General features: G+C 35.2%; 1 protein-coding gene across 1 annotated transcript in view; it reads right to left on the bottom strand.

Moving 5' to 3' along the window:
• The window catches only part of ROBO1 (roundabout guidance receptor 1), a 449,648-nt gene that overhangs the window by 114,541 nt on the left and 313,458 nt on the right, over positions 1-21,649 (bottom strand). Inside the window, exons 4-5 of the mRNA XM_068975047.1 lie at positions 1,184-1,304; positions 542-680 (exon numbers count right to left, since the gene is read on the bottom strand). Coding sequence (XP_068831148.1) covers positions 542-680; positions 1,184-1,304 — 260 coding nt within the window. The remainder of the gene's footprint in view (positions 1-541; positions 681-1,183; positions 1,305-21,649) is intronic.

Raw genomic sequence — 21,649 nt, forward strand, 5'->3', positions numbered from 1 at the left:
ATGGCCACAGGAGAGATGACAGCCTCAAGACAGTGCCTGAAAAGTTTCATTTCATTACCTCATTCCCTAAGGCTGGGAGTGTATCTCTGCTTCTAGGCAATTTAAGGATTTGACAGATACCAAGAAACTCTGACCTCTTCTACCATTCTCTGGTGATACTGTAGCTAAGGAAAAGGAAGTCTGCTTTTTAATTGGTTCATAGTTGTATCTTTAATGCTGTACCTCGCTTCCCCACCTACTCCCATATAAGACACTGGTATTAACCGTAGTCTGGCTGGACAAAAAGAAAACTATTTAAGGAATAGCACATCTTGCAAGGGTTCCTGGGCATGTCGGGGTCATGAATGTACAGTTTTATCTGAAACTCTCAGAGAAAGCACGGCAACCTTCTGATTCTAATTATCTCTCTTACTGTGTCTGGCCCAAGGAGATCAAAGAGTCCAGAGAAAACCATTCTAGTGGCTTATATGTGAACAGTGGTCAGATGAGAACCACAGAAATTCCGGGTAGATGAATCCCATCATTAAATTCTCATTCATACCTGGACTTGGGCAGTTCCCCATCATCTTTCCTCCATCGTACAGTGGGCACAGGGTCACCTCGGGCCTCACATTTAAATTCTGCACTGTCATCCACAGTGACTGCCAAGTTACTAGGTCTCTTCACAAAGGACGGTCTCTCTAAAATTAGAAAAAGTCGTCTCAAAAAAATACAGAAACTTAAAGCCATTTTGGATGTTATGGAAGAGCAGATTTAGAATTTAAAAAAAGTATTGCACAGAGTTCCCCACTTCTCCTCTCTTGGTGTGGTGTCTCCTCCTATTTGTCTTTCTATGTCTTGGCTACTTTATCTAAGGCTGCTTTATTAATTCCATATGTCTTTTTCCCATTCTGCAAATACTGGTTTACCTTCTAGAAGAGGCCATTTCTTTCTCCCTTGTTGTTGTTTAGTCGCTCAGTCATGTCCGACTCTTTGTGACCCCAAGGACACTAGCCCTTTGTCCATGGGATTCTCCAGGAAAGAATACTGGAGTGGGTTGCCATTTCCTTCTCTAGAGGATCTTCCTCACCCAAGAATCAAACCCACATATCCTGTACTGGCAGGCAGATTGGTGCATAAACATACTAAATGATAATAAGAGATTCACTTTACAGTTAAGCAAGTCAAATAAAATTGTACTTACCTAACACAGTGAGCTCTGCTACTTCACTCTCACGCTCCCCAACCATGTTGGTACCAACACAAACATATTTGCCTGCATCACTTTTGCGGGTGTAAGTAATCATGAGCTTTCCTCCTCGTATCTTAAAAAAAAAATTTTCACATGAATATCATTAACATTGCTTTAGTAATTTTTATATGATGGGGTCTTTGTAAGTGCAGTCAACTTTCTAAGCACGCAAAGAAAGCCTAATTAAATAAAAAAGCTGATGTGTAGTATTTGCCATATTTATAGGTAATAACTTTAAACAGAATTTATTCCAAAGATACCATATAAAAGAGGCAAAATATTTCCTTACCTACATTTCTTGCAAAGTTATTATATTCTGTGTAACTAGAAGTTTGTGTTTCCAGATGGGCTGGGTTCTTTCATATTATTTAATTAAAGGAAAACAAAAATTGCATGAGCAATTTGGTTGATAAGTAGAAAAAAGAAAAAGGAAAATTTTTTAAATTCATGTATATTTGATTTATAATACTGTGTTAATTTCTGCTGTATAGCAAAATAATTCAACTATAAATATGTGTACATTCTTTTTTTATATTCTTTTTCATTATGGTTTATCACAGGATATTGAATAGAGTTCCCTATGCTATATAGTAGGACTGTGCTGTTTGGGAAATTCTTTAATACTATGTGACTATAATTAATATGCCAATATATATTAGCTGTAAGTAATTTCAAGAACCATATTCAGTGTTATAAGATGTGGAAACAAAACTATTTCTCATTACTTAACTTACCAGAGTTGCTTTAAAAGAATATATCTTAATTTTCAAAACACTGCAGAAACTGACATGTCCTAAAAAACATAGATTTTATTTCTGCCCAACAGTTTCTTAGGGACTTAGGAGGCAGAGACTGAACAGATCCCAATAAATCATCTGGAAATTCATTTGGGTACACTCTTGAACACTTAATTACTTGAAGAAGAATTAATTACAAATATAAGCAGACTTGCAATACAATAAGTAGGCTGAAGCTAATCATGAATTAAGATTGGGATGAGGAAATTGAACTATCTTTACTTAATTTAATATGTTTTTGGTGGGGAGTAGAGTTCAGTTAACCATGAATATCTATAAAGCTCTGAACCTTAGAAAAGTTTGTCAGGGAGAACTTCCAGAATGTTTATTTATGGAGGTTTTGATCTCAAAGTTATTCTGTACAGTCTACAGATTAAACAAAGGAGGAAACAAAAAAAGAAAGAAAGAAAGCAAGGAGGGAAGGAAGGGAGGAAGGAAGGAAGGAACCATTCAAATAGAATTTTGTTTTTCATCCTACACCAGGAGTTTACTACTTTATAATGGCAGAGGTCACACTGTTTTGAAATGCCTAAATTGCTTCACTTCAACTCGAATACCCCAAACTAGAGATTGTAACCAAATCTTTATGTATTAGGAAAAATCAGATATTAACAAAGTGATTTTAATTTGGGGGGCCTTTAGAACTTGATTTTTTTAAGTCCTTTTATTTTTAAAAAATCATTATTCTCCAGGTATTATTTTAAGAACCTTCCTGTCACTTTTCTCTACATCGTTCATGATTATGTACCTCATGCTTAGAAAAACGTCTGCATAGAGTAGTCACCTGAAAGATTTTTGATGAATGCAAATGGCTTTTGTAGGTAAAATTAGTGTATTATTTAAGTATTTTTATAAAGGTTTATAGCAGTTATAAGATATGTTAATAATAGAATTATTCTTTTCATATATACTTACCTAAATTCTCAAACAGAATAAAACTAACAAATAAATGTCACATGAAAAAAAACCTTCCAAAAGTTAACTACTGTCAATACTTTCTGAACATTTTTCTTTTGTCCCTCCCTCTCTCTCAGTATAGATATAGATGAGTAGATATGGATATAGAGATATAAAAAATACATCACACACACACTTTTACTAAAGCAAAATCATGTGATATATGCTTTTCTATCAGCTGCATTTTCAATTCAGTGATATACTACAATACACAGGAGTCCACCACATAAAGAATATTATCACACACCCAAAATGTCAACAGTGCTGAGGCTTATAAGCCTTGTTCTGAAGACCTGGCTTTGTCCTAAAGATAAATGCTGAATTAAAATGACAAAAGGAGGGAGAGGTTAAAATTAAATAATATCATAAATGCTTATTCTATCTGGAAAAAGCAGCGAGAAGACTCCCGAGATTAGTATAAATGCCCCCACATAACTTCCATCCCATCAACAAGACATTTTCATTATAAAACCCTACATTCCACTCACAGGTAATAAGGGTTAAATAGCCCAAAATGAACATTACAAATTAAGTGGAAAATCAAACAAACCTCACTAAACCTGGGAGAAACTTTTTTCCTTGAGATGATAGAGACAGAAATTGACAAAAGTGAAGGAAGGAACAAAAAAGGTACCAAAAACAGAAACAGAAAAAATAATGGATGAAAATGACAGTCTTCAATTTCCATAAGTTCAAATTGATTTTGGCATTATGTCAATGGCTGAATTGAAACAGATCAAACCAAAAGCCATAATTCTATTCTCTATGGTCACAAATGTGGACTGCATGGTGGCCTATTCTTTTCAATAAGCAAAAGAATAGAAAAAAACCTAGTGCTGTAACCCTAATCAAATATAACATACCACCTTTAAACAGTAACCTACCGTTAACCATCACCATTTTATGTTGAGTCATAAAAATATTGATTGTAAAAGGTGACTTTGTATATTCTAAATCTTAGTGCTCCTTTGTAAAACCAAAAATTGACATTTCCTCTCTCTTCAGAGAAAGGAAAAATATGTCTTCTAACACATACAGAATACTACAAATGTGAAAATAGCACTGTTTAAAACAAGCTAAGAAATATTTCTTGGCAGATTTCTTCCTGCAGCTGGATCTGACAGCCAAATTGTAAACCTATCAAAAACAAGTTTGTATAATGAACAGACACAATGTTAAACACTGCATTGCAGAGGACTACTTCAACTAACATAATCTGGGGAGTGGAGATGCCGAATGTGTTAAGCTTTCAGACAATATGCTGGCATCTAGCCTGTGTCAAAAATCCAAGCAGAGGTCCCTCTTCCTCATTCCCATCTACCTAACCAGCCCTCAGTAGTAACCACATTAGAAGCCCACATTTCCATAAGCTCTAGACAGCGCTTAAAGGGGGGGCCCTCAGCTATCTACATACTAGATGAAAACAAAAGCTTCCCAGTGGTGTTGCTCTTTTTGAGGAAGGAGTCAGAGGAGGAGAAAACAGGAGATGGCAAAAAATTTTTTAAGTTTCAAATAACTTTACATTTTCTCTTTTTCTTTAGAACCAGTCTCAGGTTAAAAAAAAAAAAAAAGTGACATTAAGGTAAGGAATACCTCAACGTATTTGATATGTGGGATTCTTATATACTAGCATTTTCCCTTTAAGAAGCTACAAATGATTTTTTCCTTAAGGGTAAAAGCCTTCTCTCTTAGTACTTAAAGACTTCTCTGAAGTCACTGAAAATCCCTTATAGAATGCTTTCATCTCCTTTATTGTGTTGTTTACTAACAAGATTATACAGAAAAATGAGGAATAAGATGTAGCTTGTCAAACAAAAGTGGAGAGAACCATTTCATATTTTTTTTCTGGTGAGCACACAAAAAAACTACAATCAGAATTCTTATTTCCAGAACACAAGAAGGAACATTATCTCTGCACACAGAAAAGCAAGCTTCCTTTTAGAAAGTAAATTAAGGTTTTTGTCTGGTTATTCTACAGCAATCAGTGCTTAAAATCAGAAATGAAGATGAACTTAAAATGAACTTCTTGGTATGTCTTCATTTTCTACCCTAAAGCAAGTCAGATGATTTGCAGTATCTGTTACACAGGAATTTTTTTTTCAGGCATCACCCCCACAATGTTATCCATACACCTCTAGGTTAACATACTAAACCAACTGGGGCTAATTAACTAGTTCGGCTACACAAAATCTTTTCTGCTTTTAATTACATTAACCTAATGTGACTTGAATTCAGCAGACCAAAAACGAAACCACTAATTATATTAAGGGCTTCAAAGACGATTTCAAATTGCTAACCACTAAACTGTCATATAATTTATCTCATTTCCTTAAGTAGATGTTGCATTCAAAATCTGTGTTTCTCACTATAAATACTATTTTTAAAATAGATCCTAACAATGGATTAAAAGAACACTGATTTAGAATGCTAGAAGAGAAATATGTTTCAATAATACACAAAAGACACAAACAGGTGTCATTATACCTATGGGAAATTGGGCAGTATTTAATTTTTACAATTTTCTGAAAGATTAAAGGCTCAGAAATATTCATTTACAGTAGTAAAGACAGCAGCAGGGTTAATATGAGTGGCAGTTTTAAAGCACCTAGGCTTAGAAATTATTTTTTCTGAAAAATGATTCTTTATCATGTTTTCACACTGCTTTGCAAAATAAATGAGCAGAGAGTCTGTGAATTATAGTACAGGGTATCATCCTTAAACAATTCACTACTAAGTCTCTTTGGGCAGAATATCTCTTCATAGCAATGCTGTCAATTCTGCCTGGATCTTTGACCTGAGCTTACCACACTGTTGTCAACTAAAGGAAGAGTACTTCGCAGTAAGATTTAATGACCACAAGACACCAGTACCCCAGATGCCAGTCATAGCCTCCAGACATTCACCGTGGTGAACTAAACCTTAGGGCAGTTTTGGATAGTCCTTAAGGACTCCTTTCAACAGAGACATGTTAAGAAGAGTCAGAGTAACAGTTTTTATTACTTTAACCTTTCGCATTCAACAACAGTAACAACAAAAACCACCCCCCACCAAAGATATCTTGTTTGATCAGGGAGGAGAGAGTGATAGGAAGTGAAACAATACCCATCACTTTCCAGTCTGGTTGCAAGTGTATCAACCATTAATGTGAACAATTCCAATTGAAGCTTCCATGCCTTCTAACATATACCACATCAACTTTCAAAAACAAAGGTTGCATTCTAAATGAAGGGAAAACACTGGTGGTAGTGCAATTATACTACACATATGATAGGCAATGAGTTTGATAAAATACATGTCCCACAGCAGTCTAAAAAGTTATAACCAAATAAAAGATAATTCACATAATTTGGATCTTATGTACTATCAAAGAATACAGTCTTTCTTATTTTGCAATATTTCTTATTCACACTCTCAGGTAAGCAGTTCAATAAGAACAGTTAATAAAAAGCCATGCTGAGAATTAAATAATTTTATGTTTTTACTAATCATGGTTTAATATCAAATATAGGTAATTTATACTTTTAATACACATATTCACAGTTTTGCTGTTTTACTTTTTGGAACATAAATTTTAATGGAGTTAGCAAGTAGATCGAAATTTAAATTTTTGTAAAACTTCAGTTATCAAAAAAACATTGATATAAAATAATTTATATCTACCACTCAAATCACCATCAATACTTAAGTATAGACAGTAATCTCGAGAACTTAATCTTTATTCTATTTATCTGTACTAACCTTGTCACACTAATGTTTTTATTTTATTTTATTTATTTATTTATTTATTTTCACACTAATGTTTTTAAAAGTGATTTTGATGTATCTATAACATGATTTCATATTAAAATCTCCAACATAAGTTTTCTTTTAGATGAATAAACAAAATAATAAACCATGGTTAGGCAAATCACAGTTCTTCCTGGCTAACAAAGTTTATTTCTGCTCTACTTTTCATAAAGGCTATTGCCTCTTAATATATTTTCCAACAAAAATTCACCTCTTTCTATTTCTGCTTCATTCTGGTTCACAGGGACCTTTAATAAAAGGAGAGAGAAGAGAGAGACAGAGGAAAAGGAGGAGAAGAAGGAAGAAGAAATGCATTGTCTTAAATACTTCCCACTCAAGCTTCTTGATGAGATGTAACCTGATTTCATGCTGGTCATCCAAAGGCTGTTACACATAGCTGCCATGTTCTCATGACCAGTTCAATATGGACTCCTCATACGAAATGAGAGACTGTACAACACAGGTGGATTAAACTAAGAAACATAAATTATATGCTATTATTTACAATATTTTCTCAGTATAGATTATAAAAAAAAAAACCATTAGTAAGATTTCCATCACACTGTGAAAATTTTTCATCTGAATGTTACTTATCCATTTGCTTGTCCATTCTTATGCTAATCATCCTTGGTCTTTATAGCCTACTTAATGGTAGGAATGATGTTCACGAGATTTTCACACACAAAACGTCTTGTACAAAAAAAAGGATGCCTGGGTAAGTACATACACACTGTAAAGAAATTATGAAAATGACAAATTGAAAACAAATGACTATTCTACATTTTACCTGGTCACATTAAAAGGGAAAGTATTACAAGGGAAAAAAAAAAAAAGTTATTGTAGGTCTTTCAGCTGTTCTCCTAGGTGTGGAATCGAGAGGAAAAACAGGCAATTAGGATCTCTCCACTGGCATTCCATACTTGCTTGGGCGACATGCATACAAGAGAACGTGATCCAGTTTTATCTGTTTGCTGGGCCACTTTACAATACCATTTAAAAACCAACATGATTTCTGCCAAGAGTTTAAACACACTCGATCATCAGAGAGAAGCAACAAGAGACTCATGCAGAAAAAAGCAATTATCCCAGTGGGGACACGTGGCTCTCTCCACAGCTTGGGGAGCTGCCAGCTGAGAACACAGGCCTGGGAGAATTGCTGCCTAGGACTATGGCAGCTGCGTTTCTCTGTGATTTTCATTTCTCCAACTAAACTTCTCATTTCTTCCTCATAGCAGTTTATAAATTGGTAGTTGGCTGTTTGATGCCACAGAAGCACACCTAGGATAATTTGATTATAGACTAACAAGGGCTGTACTGCTAATTGAAGGCAAGTGGGAGCCACCCTGCAGAGACATGGTTAAGTTAAAGGGAGAGGGTGATTTTCTGTGTGAAAGTATAAATTATTACCTTTCTGTATATCTAGTTTATATCACCAGGTGATCTTGCCATGAATCCGAATTTTAACAAGGAATAATACTTAAAAAAAAAAGAAAGGAAGTCCTGACTTCTTAAAAGACACCTATTTTGCTTGCTTAAGTGTGGTTCAAAGTCAATATGAAGACTTGGGTTTGGCATTTTCTCCTGGACACCATGTTATTTAACCAATCAACCGGGAAAGCCATCTCTAATTTATTGTATTCCAAACCAGGGGCAGACAACTGCCGACTGCTGGTGAAAGAGAGAGCAGATGAGACAGTGAGGGCTTTTAGCTGATTCCCCAGGTGTCTGGTTCCCAAGTCATTAAGATCAGAACCCCAAAGTGAATCCTATAAAAAGGAGGCAATATAAGAGTGGTCTGAGAAGAAAACAGCCTCTGCCAGCCATCCCCGCAAAGTGAGTTAAGTTGATTGATTTTTACCTCTGAAAATTCTGCGTATTACATGGTGGTATTCTACATGCATGTGAAAAATTAATTTAGTTCCCAGCCATTAAAGTTAATGTATTAGTTCCTTCACAGGTCTCATGAAACAATGTCCTGCTGTTTTAAAGGTAAAAACAAAGTCTTATGGGCAATTTTCACTTTCCTACGAAAACAGGATTGCTTTTTATCACCTCTTCCAACCATCTGGCTACAATTCTGAATTTACATACAGTCACTGTTAGGATAGCCTGAAATAAAAATCTATGGAGGAATTATGACTACACTCTAGAAATAAAGATGACAAATGCTCATCGTATTTGAGGGGAGAAAAGCTCATTTTTAAGCACTTGGCTCTTTTGAGTTACATGTTCACCAGCTGAAAATACTTTTTAAACAGTAAATCCTTTTTTTTTCTCACCACGGGTTCTTACGCTTAGCTCTTTTCTACAGTTTTCATCCAGTATGAGAATTTCCCTTACCACCAAATGCCTTGCTAAGCTAATGTCTTTTCCAGAGACACTATTTTGTTATTTGTGAAATTTAAATTCCCTTATATTATGAAGAAAACATATAACTATGGCAGACAAAGTCCAAACCAAGGCTGAGTATGCAATGGATTCTTGGATTCAGAAATGCAGAATGACTTTATAGAAATGAAGTATAGAAATTAAGGAGACTTGTTTGTGTAAATAAATTTGTAACCTGCAAAAATAAATACGCAATAAAAGCCTTTAATACTTTTTATTTAACATTTAATACTGTTTATTAAGATTCTATACAAGTAGGAAGATCCCTAAAATAAGCCATAAATTGAAATAAACATGCATCCCTGTTCTGTGGTATTTTAATCTAAAAGAGTCAAGAGAACAAGAAGTGACTTGCATGTGACAAGCTTAATTGATTAATCAGAGTCAGGGCTCATCAGACAGGGTCAGAGATTCAATATCCATATGGTCAGTTGCTTCACTCTCTTTTATTGATCACAAGACTGTGCTGGAAACTAGCTCACTTATTTGGCAAATTTGTGCCTCATTTCGTAAGAGACACATGATAAGACAAAGGATGATAGATAACCCCCTCTTCTCCACCACAATACATGGTAAAACAAATGAAAATATATCTACATACTACCTAAGAGAAAGCAAGTAAGATAATTTACGCATGTGAGGGACAGAATAGAATCTTGGGGAGAAGGGCCTGAGCTAGGGCTTAAAGGAACTCTTTTTCATGGCTTACATTAATCTTTATAATTATGCACATGTACTTCTCACTATTTCGAGAGAAGTAATGGTCATCTTGTGGATAAATAAATCAAAATAAATGTATCCTGTCCCTTATATTTCTATAGCTATCTGCAAAAACAAAAGTGAAAATGTCTACCTGAAGAGTATTTCAAACACCATTTGGAATGATACATTTGCAACAGTCTTTCTCCAACTATAAACAGTAAAGTTCTCCAGTGAAGACAAAAACATTCTGAACAGAATATACATGCAAAAAGTATTAATAGTGTTAAGGATTTCAATGTTCTGGATTGCCCCAAACCTAAGGCTATACATTATTTTTGAACTCTGATTTGAAATTCAGAATTTCGTGAAGCCTAGGTTTCTTCCATACAAACCTAAACAGGAGGTTTCAGCATTCAGAACTTTTCAGGGAAGGTTCTGATGTTTGTGATATCAGTCAGCGGGACAATGAAAGAGTAAGATTAAAACCAATAAGAAACAAAAAACAAACAAAAAATTCTATCTTGTGCTTACTGTTTCTCTTCTATATAAAATAGAAATTCTACAGTGGTAAGGAGTTTTCTGTATCTCTAGAATCTTGCATGGAGAAACCATACTATCATATTTTTCAAGATTTGAGATGTAGAATACATAGAATTCTTTGATTTTGGTCATCATTTCTTCATTGAAAGGCTTGATATTTGAGAATTTGTTAGAAATACACTCTTTTCTGTTGCTGTACAGAGAAAAACTCCAATTCTGTTGACCTCATACCAAAGTAATATATACATTTAAAGACGCTAACGTTTCAATAGGAGTTTTTAAATGACTTAACAACTGGAAAAAACTGAAAAAAGTTATGTCCTAAGTGTAAAATGCTTTTGGCAGTCTTCTCCTCAAACACATGAAAAATACATCAGTGAATCTGTGGTAAATTTCATAAGTGTACTACTCTATTTAAACAACAACCTGGAATATCATTACTGTCATGATTAACGAGAACCATGAGGTAGCAACATGTGCTGTGTATATGACATTGTTGCATGCATCATCATTCATTTTTATAACAGTCTCACAGGTGAGATATATTTTTCTATTAAAGGATGAGAAAACTAATGCTCAGAGCATATCAGAAACTTGCTCCAGATCATTTAGCAAGTGATTGGAGTTCACTCTACATAAATCCAAAGTAAAGTTTACCTAGTGCACTTACTTTTGGACAGAAAACAAGAGCTCCTATTTTCTGTGCTTCTCATGCCACAAACTACAAATCAGCAATGTCTCATATAGATTGAGAGACTCAGTGGCTTGGGGAAGAAACAGGTACTATTGGTGGACCTCTCTGAGAGCATTAGATTGATGGCCCTCCTTCCATTACACTCCATATTTAAGCCTGAGTGATCCTAATAGCCAAACTAATTGCCATTAATCCACCTAGCTGCCAGTAGAAAAGATGGACCTGTTTACATTTCACTTATGCATTTGTTCTTTGTAGGAGAAATCTAGTTAGGTAAATATCTTACATTAGTTCCTCTATGGAGGGATGGCTCTTCTTTTTCCATGTAAATATGTACTTATTCCTATGACATATTTAAAATCTGAACAGGATATGTATGTTTTCCTAATAAAGATGAGAAAATCTGACATGATCTTTTATAAGCATGATGCATAACATAATATGATGATATGCTGTATCTAGGTGATAGAAGAGTGACACCATGAATGCTAAAAGGCAAAGAAATAAGAAATAATGGATTCCTTAGCAAATTACACTTTATCCACTCAAGGAGACAGAGTTCCATTATTTTCAACTGGTATTATACAGGTTGAGTTCAACTGCTTTTGAAATTTTCCTATACATGATGATGCTCTTAAAGGTGACTTAAACATGAGCCTTTTTCTAGTGTGATCCGCCTTTAAACCTTCATGATCACCTAGATTTGTAAGATTTAGGAAGAGAAAACCTGTGCCATCTGTTAGTAATTTTCTTAATGCACACTGGATTATTCTACAAGTATATGATTTATCATATTATCAAATGATTCAGGCTTAAGGAGATAAAACTTGAAGTGGTCAGACGTTACTAATAGAGTATTAGTACTTTTAAAGCAACTTGCCTTTAAACAAAAGAAAGGCAGAATCAGCATTAAATTAGACATCAGCCTCAGCATAAGACTTGGGATTATTTTTTGAGAGAGCATCTTTAAAAGTGACAGTATGAACAAGATGGAGAAATAGATAAAACCAATTTCAGCCAATTACAGGTAATGAAAAGAAAATCCCAATCCCTTTGCTCAGATTAAAAATAATTTTAAATATAAAGGCTAAAATTAATTTATGCGATTTCTGCAGCTTGAACCATGTTTTAAGGGAATAATGCTGTATACTCAAATGCATTTTTCCATTTAGTACTTTGTCTTTTAAAGATTACAATTCATTCTTCCTGTGGTAAACAGAAAATTATGTCTGGGTCATCATGAGCAAATACTGAAATTACAAGCATTTAGAAATGTCAACTTTTTAAAAATAGAGAATTTACAAAAAGTATTCTTATATTATTTAAATTTTTTCCAAATTATAGGCAAGGTTTATAAGCAAGGTTTTAAGATAAATTTTAAAATGGTATTTCTAGAGAAACATTTCATCCATGATTAATAGATATTCGAAAATAAACTGGTTGGGACACCATCCTTGAAACCACAAAAAGATTGTACCTTTAATTTGGCAAACTACTTTAACCTATAATTAAACAAAGTGCTCCCAGACAGTAGTAAAATGCCACTAGTCCTTGGCTATTTGGAGGACTGTAATGACATGATCAAATATATCAAAGTGATTGGAATGTGAAGAAACCTAGTTGCTTGAATGAGCGTGCATTATGAGGAAGAAACAAAGGGGCAACAACATTTGTAAATCAACTCTCTCAGGGTATCATGCTAATCGGAGATTGCTATTACAAGCTCCGTCTCTAACCACATGTGTTTATTTTGCAGTTACAATACTGATGGTAGTGTACTCCATTGATAATTACTCTGAATTATGAGCTATAACTTTTTCTTAGCTAACCACTCAGATTTCTGAGATGTTTTCTGCTTTCTGGAATATCTTCTCTGATTGATGGATCCTGGATGCTGAGTGGCTGTGTACATCCACATCAGGTTTTGGCCCAGTGAATTTTAGGACTTGGCTGAATTCCATATCGCAGGTGCCAGGCATTCCTGAAACTAATATTTGGCTGAGACTAGCTTTTGGGAAAATATTCAAAACTATTTCAGAGAAAATATATCTGGAAAAAAATTCAGAAGGCCAGAAACATTTTGAGAGATTTGAAAGAGTAGTGACAGTCAACATGAACACAAAGCTGGGTTAAAAAATCAACGTTGTACAATACCAAAACTGTTCAAGAGTATTCTGCTTTTTCACATGTTAGGACTTTTACTCATGTGAAAGTTCACTATACTTTTTAGAAGAAACTTAAAAGTGCTATAGTATATTGTTTCCTGACGTCACCAAAGATTATTTATTAAACGAGAAAACATTCCATCTGGCACTCTTTAGCCTCTGCTACTTTATCTCTGCATCCAAACATACTTGCACCCCTTCTCTGACACGAGTCATTTTATACGGACTTACAAGGATTTTATTAGGAATTACAACTAGGTGTCCTAAGGGACACAGACAAAAATGGGCATGCAGACTATAAATTGCAGAGGCCCCAAGAGTACATGTCATATAGAAGGAGACACGTTTTATGTACACTTAAAAAAACTGATCGAAAACAGGATATGCCAGTTTTATCAGTGTTGGTTTTTTGGGGGTTGTTTATTTTGTCCTATAAATGATAAAAAAGGGTTCTTTTTCATTCTGACCTTAAAAGTCTCTGGTCTCTCCCGTCTCCAAGTTATTAATATCAAAGAGGAGAGAACATTAACTGGAAATCAAGAGAGGACTATTGAAAATAACACTTTACAATGAGGCTGCTATTGTGATTGTTCAAAGTACTCTCACCACTCTGGTTTGATTCTCATAAACTTACTAAATAGAGAAGTTATTATTAGCTTAGTATTTGCACCAATTAAAGGATGTGACCAAGGTATACTAATTAATAAAATTTCAAAAAGAAGCTTCAGACTTCCCCGAAATGGCCAGAAGTTAAAGTTAGTATTTAAATTGCTGTAGTTTATTTTTATTGTTTTGGATGAAATCCTGAGGCAACTTAAGATAATCACTTAAGATTAATTTAGATACGTTCTTAAAAGCATACTTGATAAAGCAAAAATGTGTAGAGAATTATTCATCAAAGTGACACAAGGTCATGTTTGTACCCAACGGATAAACAATTGAAAATAATACAGGAAAATATTGAAAATAATACTTTCTATGATTGGAAATATTGAATTTAGGATACAAAACAAGTAGCAAAATTGTATGAAATGAGTCCAGTAAACCAATTTATCTGTGGATTTCTTTTGTTAGGAAACATCTTAAATGTAAGTTTTTCTTTGAGAAAGGGTGATCAGATGTAGTGTGTTATGGCAAAAACAAAACAGGCATTGAGGCACCTGGCTATTACAGCTGACTCGTGATACAGATCCATTAATGACTCGGGCAAATCAACTCCCTGGCTTCCTTTTCTTGCTTAAAAATGAAGGGATTTGCCCATTTACAGTTTCGCGTCCGCTCCATCTCTAAGATTCTGTGCATATTTGTAAGGGGCCAATCAACTCCCTGGCTTCCTTTTCTTGCTTAAAAATGAAGGGATTTGCCCATTTACAATCTCTCGTCAGCTCCATCTCTAAGATTCTGTGCATATTTGTAAGCCACACAGAAATATATTTACTCACATAATTAACCTGTATAATATCTCTTCCTTATCCTACTAATAAGCCAAAGAAGAAAAGATGTTTTAGAAAAAAGAAAAGACATGGATGATACTTCCTTCCCAGTTTGTAAGAGAGTAAGAAAATAAATGTATAAGTGCATATGGAAATAAAATCAAGTATGTTCAAATTAGCATTTTTCAGTTCTACATATGCTAGAAGACATTTTTCTGATTTATATTTCATTATTTAATATCTGAAGAAATCTGTATTGGGCTCCAACTATAAGATGAGGAAATACAAGTGGCCCTTAGGTGTCTTATGTATACTAGATAAGTAATATGTAAGTAATGATTTGCAACAGGCTCCAAAATCACTGCAGACGGTGACTGCAGCCATGAAATTAAAAGACGCTTACTCCTTGGAAGGAAAGTTATGACCAACATACATAGCATATTCAAAAGCAGAAACATTACTTTGCCAACAAAGGTCCATCTAGTCAAGGCTATGGTTTTTCCAGTGGTCATGTATGGATGTGAGAGTTGGACTGTGAAGAAGGCTGAGCGCCGAAGAACTGATGCTTTTGAACTGTGGTGTTGGAGAAGACTCTTGAGAGTCCCTTAGACTGCAAGGAGATCCAACCAGTCCATTCTGAAGAAGATCAGCCCTCGGATTTCTTTGGAGGGAATGATGCTGAAGCTGAAACTCCAGTACTTTGGCCACCTCATGCGAAGAGCTGACTCATTGGAAAAGACTCTGATGCTGGGAGGGATTAGGGGCAGGAGGAGAAGGGGACGACCGAGGATGAGATGGCTGGATGGCATCACTAACTTGATGGATGTGAGTCTGAGTGAACTCCGGGAGTTGGTGATGGACAGGGAGGCCTGATGGGCTGCGATTCATGGGGTCGCAAAGAGTCGGACATGACTGAGCGACTAAACTGAACTGAACTGAAAAGCAAAATGGTTATCTAAAGGAAAGGGAACTGATTATAGGAAGATAAATTCAGTGTAGAAGTGTAGGGTAGGGTTTTGCAGTAGGCTCCTCTTTAGAACCCAGCTTTAAGTTCAAACTCAAAACAAGTGAGTTACATAAAGAGGGTGTAGGCCTCAAAACATCCCAGACAGAGGGAATAGGATAGGCAAAGACTTTCATAATTTGGTACTGCTAGCTCTTAGGATCTAAGCTGTTAATTCACAAGTGAAGTGAAGTTGCTCAGTTGTGCCCGACTCTTTGCGACCACATGGACTATAGCCCACCAGGTTCCTGCGTCAGTCTGTGGGATTTTCCAGGCAAGAGTACTGGGGTGGGTTGCCATTTCCTTCTCCAAGGGGATCTTCCTGACCAGGGATGGAACCTAAGTCTCCTGCAGTGTAGGCAGATGCTTCTACCGTCTGAGCCACCAAGGAAGTCAGTGCACATCTAACACACAAATAATGAAAATCTAGAGCAATGATCAAATAAATACCCACTGGGATTACATTAATAATCCTATTGCATCTAAACTGATTTGTGTGCTGGAACTGAGAAAGCCTTCTGCTTATTAAAATCCTTTCAAAAGAGTACTTGAGCTTCACAGGTAGTTCTAAGATGTTAGCTTTCGTTTTTCTAGTTTCAGCATCCAAACATGAAGAGTGTATGTGTAAATATTTAAATAGAATTACAAGTTTCTGGACAGTCTCAAGATGTTTCTTGGGATGATAAACCAGCGGTTCACAACCAGCACACTTCATCTGAACCACAGCATTTCTCAATTCCCCTGAGAAGTGTACATAACTAGAACTGTTCTTGATGCACAGGAGAAAAGTCTATTTATTACACTGAGTGGATGCCTGAGGGCATTAGGGCTTAATTCTCTTGTGGAGTCCCCCATTGGTTATTGCATTTCACAATAAGGATGAACAAAGACTCAAATGAGTTTCTTAATACCAGTATTAGTCTGAAAAATTACTTACTCATCATATTCACCTGTACGAAGTACTCATGCTGATTCTGTAGAAATTTGTTTTCTCACAGTTGTAAATCAATATAAACAGAAAATTAGATGAAACAAATGCCGAATCTGTTTCATATATACATTATACAAGGTCTTCTTGTTTATTTGGAAAAGTTGAAATTGCTATGGCATAAACAGTTCCTGATTTTTTTCCACCCAGTTTTTGATTGCTGAATATAGCCAGAGGTCAGGCAGATATACCAACAATAATGAAAACCAGAATACTGATTACTAATCCATAAAGAGTTTGTCACCATTTAAAATGACATATGTATTTTTTCACTGATTTCCCACAAGGACACTGTAAACTAATACAGGTATTATTAGATAATTCATGTCACAGATGGAAACAATGAAATTTACAGAGATCAAATGTCTATAAAATCATGCACATAAGTTTTAAAACCTGAATTTATTACATGTCTTATATAAAACTATATTGACTTTTACTAATACACTGGATTTCAGTGATTAAATTTGAAAATTAAGTAGGATAGGACATAAGTTTACTTTTTACTCATTTCTTTGGTCCCATGATTCATATAATACATTCATACTGATTAACTTGTATTTAAATCATGAATAAAAATTTATTCTTAAAAAAAGATGAAATATATAATGTGCATAACTATGTAAGACAGAAAAAAAATTCTGGTTCAATACGCCAGTTTCCTTTGACCTTCACACAACAGAATGACCTATTTACTTTGCAGGAACACAAATTTAACTTCTCAGGGAAAAGGGGCTCTATGACATCAACTGCATAAAGTATGTTGATTTCCTGTCGGGCAACAGAGGGGAAAAGGAAGCAACAGACACTGAACAATGAAAGAAGTTGGAAGACCAGAGGAAAGCACTGATCGAAGGAAGGGAGGAGGAGCAGATGGCTTAGGAGGGAGACATGTGGGAATTGGGGAGAAAGGAAGCAATTGGCAAGGAGAGGGCTGAATGCCAAATTTATGAAGGATCTGGAGGACCCTGGGGATCTGGATGGGATGTGAGTCAGCTGCTTTTTACCAAAATATCACACCAACAAGGGAAATCAAAGAAGCCTACAAAGACACACAGGAAGCAGAGAAGGACTGGAAAAAGAACTGATGACATACTGCATTCTAACAATTGTACCTCTTAGCATGGGGAACGGGAGGTGTTAAATCATCTTTTATGTATAACTGAATTTTTCTCCGAACTTCTCTAATGATTTTCAAACCTTTAACTTGCTTATGAAAGAAATGATACAGATACAACTCTTTTATTTAAACCATATTTTACTGATAGCCTGTATTGGTGTGTTTTTTCATTCATATCTAAATCAATTACTTTAAACCATCTATAGGGTGACCAACTGTCTCTGTTTTCTGATAACTAAAGGTTATTTTCCTGGGCCTGGGATTTTTGGTGCTAACACTAGGACAGTTCCCTGCAAACCAGGATGGTTAGTCATCTTATTTAAGTTAAACCTTAAGAAAAGGCCACTAAATCCCCTTGCTCTTCATGCTAAAACATACAGACACTGAAATTTTCCCCACATTTTTTAAAGAAGAACGAATAAGGTCTTAATACAGGGATATGATAAGTAGATGAAACTGACAATAAAATGGTTTCTGGACTATGGCTTTGATAAGAATAAGTAACATAATGAAAGTATTTCTTTGTAATTTATTTTTTTCAACTAAGTAACAAAAAATCTATAAGACATATAACATATTTGGAGCAGGCTGCTTTGAGGACAGGTAGGAAAAAAATTAAAATTAAAGCACAGCTTATCTCAACAAATAAGACAAGTCATTTAAAAATGCTATGTCAAAGCCACAAACAAAGAAGATGGAAACAATATGTATTATTCATCTCTAGATTTTAACTTAAAAGTTAAGAGTTTCAAACATGAAAGGCTTTTAAACTCTCCTTTTAAATACTAAAATGACATAATTCTGGGTAAATGACAGTAAAAGGTTATTTGGAAGAAAATTATCTGGAATTTCAGAAATGAGTCCAGGATGATGTTTAGCATCTACACTGTATTGTTACTATTTAGCTTTTACAACATTTTATTGTATTTATATAAAATTGCAAAGCTACTACATCAATATCTGTATTTAATTTCCCACTCATTTAATTTCTCGTAATTGCTTAAGTTTTCTGCAATAACTTTTGATGTGTGGACAGCTGATGAAATTATAATCTAGCTAATCCACAAATTGCACAATTGACTGCATAGTCAGTTAAATCATTCTCTGACTCATTCCCTTTTAATATAAATCCTTCTTTCCTTAAATGCCAAATGGTGAAGAGTCATTTACCATCCTCTTTAGAAAATCTCCTAATATCTTTTGAGGAAAGACCTCTACTGTCCAGAATAAATGGTTTTAGTTTATTTGAACCCTTAGTTAAACTATAACTGGTTTAGTTGAACTTATTTGATTGAACTTGCCCATTTATAGGTCACTTTTGTGAATGTACCAAACTTCAAATTTTATATATCTTTGTTATATTACAGTTGTTATTACTGGACATAATACAGACTAATTCTCAAATGTATCTAGTTTAGTTTCAAAACCACTATAACCTCCACTGTGTGAACTAATCTCTCCAGACCCTTACAAACTCAAAGACAATATTTCACAGTGGAGACTAAGAGTTACTGTGATTCTGAGTTGAAATTTGCACTAATAGCAAACTCTGAGAGTCATTATATAAGTGGGAAAATCTATAGACCCTTTAGAAAATGCTGTCAGTAAACAAAAGGCAGGTGTCTCCACAGCCAATTTGGAGTTAACCATTAGTGAAATTTTAGTATTTATGTGACAGGACTGCTGTGAGGATAAAATGGTCAATATATATATAAAGTGCTTAGAATGGGGCCTGGCACATAGTGTGGCATCAAGTGTTTAATGTCAATATCCTCTTTATCATCATTATCACTAGCGTTAGCCTCCTCCTCATCTCCATTAAGACACAATTGACAGGTATAAGTGTAACATAATGGAAAGAACATAGCTTATTAACTGAGTTTCAAAGGGGATTAAATGAGATAATATAAAATCTGTACATGGCAGTGCTAACATACAATAGCTACTATTATTACTATAGTAGAGTAGTAAATTGTTGGTGTCCTTACAATAACCAACAATCAGGGACTTTCCTACAGCTCAGATGGTAAAGAATCTGCCTGCAATGCAGGAGACCCAGGTTTGATCCCTGAGTCAGGAAGATCCCCTAGAGAAGGAAATGGCAACCCACTCCAGCATTCTTGCCTGGAGAATTCCATGGATACAGGAGCCTGGCGGGCTACAGTCCATGGGATTGCAAACAGTCGGACATGACTGAGAGACTAACACACACTCACACACACAAGTATTACTGCATCACTGATGCAATGGACATGAACTTGGGCAAGCTTTGGGAGATGGTGAGGGACAGAGAGGCTTCATATGCTGCAGTCCATGGGCTCGCAAAGAGTTGGACACGACTGTGATACTGAACAATAACTATTGTGGGGCTTTCCTGGTGGCTCAGCGGTAAAGAATTCACCTGCAATTCAGGCAACTCAGGTTGAATCCGTGGGTCAGGAAGATCCCCTTGAGGAGGAAATGGCAGCTCACACCAGTTTTCTTGCCTGAGAAATCCCATCGACAGAGGAGCCTGGCAGGCTACAGTCCATGGGGTCGCAAAAGAGTGGGACATGACTTAGCGACTAAACAACAACAGGTACTACTGAATACCTTAAATCATTTAACTTATGAATGCATTTGTTTTTATGCTTACAAATGAATTAAATGAATTTTATTTCTATCTTCTATGAGAGATGGGCTATTTCCTTCTGACATTATGCCTGCCATACCTGTAGCTACCATCAAGAGAATGTTTATTTGGTAGAAAAACAATCAAGAAGATATGGGAAACCTGCTGCAGACATTGGACGATTGTGTGACTCTCCCAAAACTAGCACGATTTTAACATATTTATGTTTTTACTAAGGTAACAATATTGAAATTACCCCAGGTCTACAAATTTAAAAATAAATGGCACATTTTTAAATAAGCTTAATACCAATTCACAATATTTTGGCACTAGTAAGCTTCTATTCTCTTTTTTTACCAATGATGATTCACTCCATTCAGAAGCTCAAAATCGTGCTAACAATTTTTTCTTGGCGTTTTTGGGTCTACTTGTCAGCAACATAATTCTGTAATTGACAATCTTTATACACAATTATGCCCTTCTGTAGTCTAGGAATTTATTTGTGGTATGTACTTTCAACTGCATTTATCTTTTTCTTTAATTCAAGGGCAATTTTAGTTTTTTTGCTTGAACACAGATTTTTTTTTTCTCAATATATGGTATTGTTCCCCCAATCTTATTAATAACGTTCTCAGTTTTCCACTCATACAAAATAATCTTGAGGGGCTTCCCTGCTGGATCAGTGATTAAGAATCCTCCTGCTAATGCAGGAGACATGAGTTTGATTCCTGATCCGGGAGGATCCCACATGCTGGGGAGCAACTAAGCCTGCGCACCACAACTATTTAGCTTGTGCTTCACTCACTGCAACTACTGAAGTCCGTGCACCCTAGAGCCCACACTTGGAAACAAGAGAAGCCACTGGAATGAGAGGTCTGCACACCACAACAAAGAGCAGCCACCACTCACTGCAACTAGAAGAAAGCCCATCAGCAATGAAGACCCAGCACAGCCAAAAAGAAATAATTTTTTAAAAATCTTGAATTTAAGTACAATATTTCCAAAACATAGTGAAATAAAAGCAATAGATCACTTTTTATAAAGTATATTTAAATGTTCTATAGCAAAAAAAATAATGTCTTAGGTCCTCTAATTCACTTCTATGGGAAGAATTCATTTATTAATAATAATGGTTATGTCTAAGTTTCAGATATATGGAGTAAATCTATTTAATCCAGCCTTCCCTTCTATTTCTCATTCTCAATATAAATACTCAGGTTTGGGTGGGGGAAGA

Source organism: Capricornis sumatraensis, chromosome 1 (assembly GCF_032405125.1).
Source record: "Capricornis sumatraensis isolate serow.1 chromosome 1, serow.2, whole genome shotgun sequence".
NCBI classification, from domain to species: Eukaryota; Metazoa; Chordata; class Mammalia; order Artiodactyla; family Bovidae; genus Capricornis; species Capricornis sumatraensis.